The following is a 7,172-nucleotide window of genomic DNA, read 5'->3' as shown; positions in this document are numbered from 1 at the left end:
ACATGCCACAGTCACTAGCGCTCATCAAGTGCGGTTCTTCGTTAATGTGTGGGTCGGTGTTGTTGGGGACTGTTTAATTGGGCCGTATCTGCTACCTAGGCCATTAAATAGCAGGCACTATTACAATTTTCTTGCCAGAGCATTGTCAGAATTGCTGAAAGGCTTCGCGCTCCCTACAAGACAACGCATGTGGTTCCAACATGACGCGGCGCTGGCACATTTCAGTCGCCGTCTGCCTCGATTCCTGGACCGACGGTTCCCAGAAACGTGGATTGGCAGAGGTGGTCCTGTACCATGGCCTGCTCGATCCCCAGATATGTCCGCTCTGGACTTTTTTGTGTGGGGAGAGATGCGCAACCTTGTTTACGCAACTCCTGTTTCATCAGAAGAGGATCTGGTTGCCCGGATAGTAGCAGAAGCAGGAACAATTCAGGATACTCCTGGCGTTTTTGCCCGTGTTAGACAGAACATGATCCGACAGTGTAACCTTTGTTTACGTGTCAATGGAGGCATTTTTTTAAATTTACTGTAATTGAAATTGGGTTGTGTTAATGCGTTGTCTCTTGGTCATAAAAACATGGAAAAGTGTTTGTTGGTTTAATTAATTTGGCGCCAGAGAAATCTTCCTCTACCGGTTTAAATACTCCTCATACGAAAAAATGACATTAGAAAGAAATATTTGTTTTGATGTCCCCTACAACCTCCCAGAGTTTGTCGGTTCAAATATTTTTCACCCCGTATGCATACGTTAATTACAGTGATATAAATTGACAGGAAATATGATCAAACATTTACGTAGAGACTGAATCAAAAAACATGGTGACACAGGTGTCACATTAAGCGTAGGCGGACAAAGAAGCGGGTATAGTCGATATCAAATATAAATGTTATAGTCTCTCAGCCGTCCTTGAATCATGCATTTAACTGGTATGCAAATATGCACACTCATTAACTGGTTAAGTTTTGAATTAATTTTTAGTTTCAACTGCTTTATTTTATTTAGTCTCATTAATTCTGTAGTTTTACCGTCATCAATCACACTCTGAGAAGGTTGTGCTGCAAGCATTACCTGTTAGCGGCTGACAGATACTGATGGCACTTTGTTGCACAGACGAGTTTCAGAGAAGCAGACTCCGAGATGAGGACTCGCGCAGCAGCAGCGTGGCTGGCGGCAGCAGCCGCCCTCGCCCTCCAGCAAGTCGCCTGGGGTCACGTGCTCAGCAGACAGGACACCAGCCTCAGTTCGCAAAGGTAAGAGTCTCCCAGGGTGCGACGTCAAGTCACGCAAGAGGCCTTAGGCCAGGACGGAAACTTGAGAAGACTTACCCCACTGCCGAACAGGTCACTAGAACAACTGGTCAAACTGCTGTTCAATCACTCTTATTTACTGTCGCGTTTCGGTCACAGCCCATCACCAGAACATCAAAAATGAAAGTGTTCATACACAGTTGTTGTTGTTCTGGTCTTCAGTCCTGACACTGGTTTGATTCAGCTCTCCATGCTACTCTATCCTGTGCAAGCTTCTTCATCTCCCAGTACCTACTGCAACCTACATTCTTCTGAATCTGCTTAGTGTATTCATCTCTTGGTCTCCCACTACGATTTTTACCCTCCACGCTGCCTCCAGTACCAAATTGGTGATCCCATGATGCCTCAGAACATGACCTACCAACCGATCCCTTCTTCTTGCCGGGTTGTGCCACAAACTTCTCTTCTCCACAATCCTATTCAATACCCCCTCATTAGTTATGCGATCCACCCATCCAATCTTCAGCATTCTGCTGTAGCACCACATTTCGAAAGCTTCTATTCTCTTCTCATCCAAACTATTTATCGTCCATGTTTCACTTCCATACATGGCTACACTCCATACAAATACTTTCAGAAACGACTTCCTGACTCTTAAATCTATAATTGATGTTAACAAATTTCTCTTCTTCAGAAACGCTTTCCTTGCCATTGCCAGTCTACATTTTATATCCTCTCTACTTCGACCATCATCAGATATTTTGCTCCACAAATAGCAAAACTCCTTTGCTACTTTAAGTGTCTCATTTCCTAATCTAATTCCCTCAGCATCACCCGACTTAATTCGACTACATTCCATTATCCTCGTTTTGCTTTTGTTGATGTTCATCGTGTGCCCTCCTTTCAAGACACTATCCATTCCGATCAACTGCTCTTCCAAGTCTTTTGCTGTCTCTGACAGAATTACAATGTCATCGGCGAATCTCAAAGTTTTTATTTCTTCTCCATGGATTTTAATACCTACTCTAAATCTTTCTTTTGTTTCCTTCACTGCTTGCTCATACACAGTATGGAGTTATATGTGTCTGCTGCCAAGACCAGTTGAATTCTGATGCTGACGGCAGATGCACTGATCAGCTAGAACATTATGACCACCTACATAACAGCCGGTATGTCCACGTTTGTCGATGACAATAGCGGTGATGTGTCGTGGCATGGAAGCAGTGACGCCTTGGTAGGTCTAGGTCTGGTAGGCCGCTGGATGGAGCTGGTACAACATATGCACACACAAGTTACCTAATTCGCGTAAATTCCGGGGAGGGCAGATGAGCTCTGACGCCACGTTCAGTCGCATCCTAGACGTATTCGATCAGGTTCAAATCTGGCGAGTTGGGGGACCAGCATATTAACTGGAACTCGCCACTGTGTTCTTCGAATCATACCATCACACTCCTGGCCTTGTGACATGGCACACAATCTTGTTGAAGGAGGCCACAGCCGCCAGGAAAGACGATCGTCATGGAGGATGTAAGTGGTCTACAACTGGTGTAAGATACTCTTTGGTCGTCACGATGCTTTGCACGAGCTCCACTGGACCCATGAACGCTCGCGTGAATGTTCCCAAGATCATAATGGAACCGCTGCCAGCTTGCCTGTGCTCCGCAGTGCAGGTGTCAAGGAGGTGTTCCGATGGAAGACAACGGATTCGCGCCCTCCCACTGGGATGATGAAGAAGGCATCTGGGTTCGTCAAAGTATGAAACCCTATGACACTGCGCCAACATCCAGTGCCGATGGTGACTTGCCCATTTCAGTTGTAGTTGCCGATGTCGTGGTGTTAACATTGGCTTACGCATGGATCGTCGGCTATGGAGGCTGGAGGTCCAACGTTAGGAGTGTTTGGTGCGTTGTGTGTTCAAACACACTTGCACTCTCCCCAGCATTAAAGCCTGATGTTAGTTTCGCGTCAGTTCGCCGCCTGTCCTGTTTTACCAATCTACCCAGCCTTCGAAGTCCGACATCTGTAATAATGGGTGGCTGCCCAGTCCCACGACGTCTGGACGTGGACTTTGGTTTTATCACGTGTTTGAACAGTCACCGCAGCACTCCTCGAACACACGACAAGCGTGCAGTTTACGAAATGTTCCTGCCAAGCCTCTGCGCCATCACAATATGCCCTCGCTCAAACTCAGATAGATGGCGCGCCTTCCCCGTTCTACACAGCAGTCATTCCTCGCCAGACGACGCTGCTGTCACCTGGACGGCTTTATATCGAATACAGGTGGGCGGTTAGAATGTTCTCTCTGATCAGTGTACAAGTGACTTCATACTCTGTAGGAAGACTATGGCATTCTGATGATGGCCTTTGCCTGAAATGCGTCAGTAAAGAAGAATCTTTGAACCAGTTATTCTAGCTACCTATCCAGCAGTGACGTAAGTTTCCTCAGAGTAAGAGTATGACTGTGGTACACACTGCCAAGGCCGAGACGTAGCTGCCTATAGTACAGATTTCGTACTACAACAAAAGCTCTGTAAGCTTTTAGTACCGAAAACGAAACGTTGTAAAGCCTAGAATACTTTCCACATATCTGTCTTGAAATTACTGAATAACGCAGATCAGAGATAGGGGTTGAATTTTGACATGGGTCCCAACTGAAGCACGTAATAATGGCCACATACCAAAATCAGCTGACACTATATGACAAGTGTTGTTGAATAAATAAGCATTGACTAAAAAATTCAAAACAGGCAAAGGTCGTACAATTGTTCTAACCCTCAGAATATTTAAATACATCGACTGAACTTTCCAGTAACAAAGAATACTAGCAAACATAACGTAAGATGTCAGACTCGCTTGGCAAACTCTCACTCTAGCGTTTGGAACGCGCATAAACAAAGAGCAGCGCTGATATTTTAAATTGCCTTATTTCGAGTACTACGACGAGTTCAGAGGTAATCGTTCTTTATCACATGACATGAGTTTCATTGCAATCTAATCTTGTGTAAAACAATACATAAAAGTGTGGTATATGACCATGAGCGATTACGTAGAAATTTCTTCCAGTACTCGATCTCCCATCTAGATGCACTGTTCTCATAACTTCATCATCCCTGTTTCATGTTACATGCCAGCTAGAAAAGGTCTATTCAGATGTCGATGATCGTGTTCTTTGACTAGACGAAATAAGTCATGCATCCTCCATAGTGAAGATGATGGCTTGAAGGAGATACTGCCGGGATACTCTCGACACCATAAACCTAGAGAGGATGGAAGTTCGAACAACTTTCGAAGTTCCCTAACGCCTGTATTTTTCCCAAAGAAATATTAAGCGTTCAAGCTTCGATGAATTCATTTCATTGGTATATCACGTTAGAAGACGCTGAGCAACACAGAAAAACATATGGATGAAACAACCGCTATGACAGGTATATTTGTACAGCCATCATGCGACGCCAGCGCCACTTTTCTGTCTGCATACTTTTCTCTTCTCAGCAGCAGTTTATTGTTTTCAGAGCCGAAACGTTAAAGATTAGCTGAAGAGTGTAGGTGGCACGATGCCGCTTGTAATGGAGCTGAGTAATTCTTTAGGCACACCGTGCAGTCACTGGTCTTCATACCTCGTGCAATGTTGCCCGACATGCATTATCTGTGAAATAGTTGACCGATCTACGGATCTATGCGCGAACACTGTAACATCTAAAAGATTCCTTATTACTTGCCTTTGTAAACTCTAAACAGAAAAAGGAAGAAAATATTTGCTTTCCTATATACAATTTGCAACATTATGTACATATTGGTTCGACTTATTTGTATCTCGTGCTGTGTCACCAGATGCCTACATATTCCCGCAGCTTGATGGATGGAAAACTAAATTTAAGAGTCTTTAAGAACTAAGCAGCCGTTACTTGTGTGTTAGCCCATACAGTTTAGTATTTTCATTAATTTGTTTCTATGCCACTACCGCAAACTACGACCAAACATCGCTTCCAGCAGTCGCACGCTGTTGAAATGTGCTGCTTTGATAATTCTGCTCTGTGTATTTCCCCAGTTATGATAGTGGATTAACTAAATATTTATAAAATAAAAGAATGAAAATTTAGATATTTCACAATATTAATTTATTTAACCAATTTTCGTCTTACAAGGCCGTCGTCAGACAGGTTACAGTTTATAAGCCGGATGTTGGTGGCCGGCGGGTGTGTCCGAGCGGTTCTAGTCTCTTTAGTCTGGAACCGTGCGACCGCTGCGGTCGCAGGTTCGAATCCTGCCTCAGGCATGGATGTGTGTGATGTCCTTAGCTTAGTTAGGTTTAAGTAGTTCTAAGTTCAAATAATTGTTTTTGTGAGTTTTGTTTCCAAAACGGTGCTTACTTTCTGGACATGCCTCGTGCTAATTATGTAGTACTACCAAGCAGCAACCGAAGAATCAGTTAGCAAAGAAGTATACAATTCTTCAAATTTTCAAAATCCGTGATTATTTGTTGATATTAATGCTATGACGCACTAATAGCTGAGACCGCGGTGTTATTTGTGTGTGCAGCAGAGAAACACGAGCCGCGCGGGGCGACCACATGGAGGAGGACCACATGGACGAGCACCCGGGCCACGCCAAGTCGGACTCGGCGCTCAGCTACTACGAGTTCCTCATCAACGAGGGATCCTACAAGTTCTGGGCGTGGTTCCAGCTGGCGACGGCGGCGCTGCTCATCTACTCGGTGTTCGCGGCCATCTACTACTCCAAGTACACGTACTACACCATCGCCTCCGACTACGACTACGACTACTTCTTCAAGCGGTCCGGCGAGCCGGCGCCGGCGGCGCGGTCGGCCCCCACGACACAGAGCTCCACCTTCCTGGGACTCTCCGCCCAGACCTACCAGAGGATCCTCGACGCCATCACCAGCAAGAATTACTCATGACCACCTCCCCGCCAAGACCGTGCTCACTACATGTCATGAGTAAACCCTTGCGGCCACTCCTCAGGAGTGATAAACAGTGACCTGATCGGCTAGACTCGGACACTTGTATCCTTCGCAGGATGCCCTCCCGTACTCTCAGAGTAAAGGGCGTTCACGAGCGCAAGAGATGGACTGTTAATCTAACTGTGTTCCAGACGTGCTCTTTATGTCTGATTGGGCGAATGTCCGTATTAATACAGTAAACCGAAAATGTTGTTCTACCAAAGAGACGAAACTGTTCCACGACTGTTGTTGAGAAAGCAATAACAAGACGTAGAAGGTTTTTCGTCTCTCTATAGAAGCATTGCATGAAGGTCGTGTGATTAACAACACGAAATCAATCACACCACTCACACATCAATTTCTGCAACGTGCATTTCTTTTCCTAAGTCAAATGATACTTTTTTATTTATTTGTTTATTTATTTATCTTTGGTGGAGTGGGCCATTTCCCGGAATATATTTTTCTTTCTGACTGAATTGGATTCCATTGCAAAAAATACTGCGAAATCATGTAGCGTACAATTTGGAAGAACGTTTCTATGCGGCTGAGAGTAACTCTGCCTGAATCAAAATTAACTAGTCCATTAGAACTTTGTTTTAATTTATATGAGTCAATCGCGATTGGTAATCTGTTCAGTTTCTTACGGACATGAAACGAGAATCTAAAAAGGTATCCCATATGTAAGGCAATAACCACTTCGTACCATTCAATAAAACACAACCTAATATTACACTAAAAATTGTACTTAAACTTTTCAGATGGTTGGGTATTAGAGGAGAAACGTATTTTCAGCCTTATGCCAGCAATTCTCTAATGTTCATGATGCGACGAGTGGTGAGTGCTTAATGGTCAATGCGGTCCACTACTGATTCGATGTATGCATCTTAGAGACGACACTCGCACTGTTTCCTTCTTTGTCGTGCTGTCAGTTGTCTGCTGATGCATACTGGATATGGTTTCATAA

At 44.5% G+C, this 7,172-nt stretch overlaps 1 protein-coding gene across 1 annotated transcript; it reads left to right on the top strand.

The window, feature by feature from the left end:
• The first annotated feature begins 1,138 nt into the window (after positions 1-1,138).
• LOC124776189 lies at positions 1,139-6,313 on the top strand. The gene is made up of 2 exons (XM_047251022.1): positions 1,139-1,251; positions 5,788-6,313. The coding sequence occupies exons 1-2, from the start codon at positions 1,139-1,141 to the stop codon at positions 6,164-6,166; spliced, it is 492 nt and encodes a 163-aa protein (XP_047106978.1). The 3' UTR covers positions 6,167-6,313.
• Positions 6,314-7,172: the final 859 nt, after the last annotated feature.

The sequence above is a fragment of the Schistocerca piceifrons genome, chromosome 1 (genome assembly GCF_021461385.2).
Source record: "Schistocerca piceifrons isolate TAMUIC-IGC-003096 chromosome 1, iqSchPice1.1, whole genome shotgun sequence".
In the NCBI taxonomy this organism is placed as follows: domain Eukaryota; kingdom Metazoa; phylum Arthropoda; class Insecta; order Orthoptera; family Acrididae; genus Schistocerca; species Schistocerca piceifrons.
Note: the sequence above shows the minus strand (reverse complement) of the source record. Positions and strands in the feature narration are given on the sequence as shown.

Coding starts and splice junctions, on each gene's coding strand:
- LOC124776189 (XM_047251022.1), top strand. CDS start 1,139: ATGAGGACTCGCGCAGCAGCAGCGTGGCTGGCGGCAGCAGCCGCCCTC. Junction 1,252..5,787: donor ACCAGCCTCAGTTCGCAAAG/GTAAGAGTCTCC, acceptor TTGTGTGTGCAG/CAGAGAAACACGAGCCGCGC.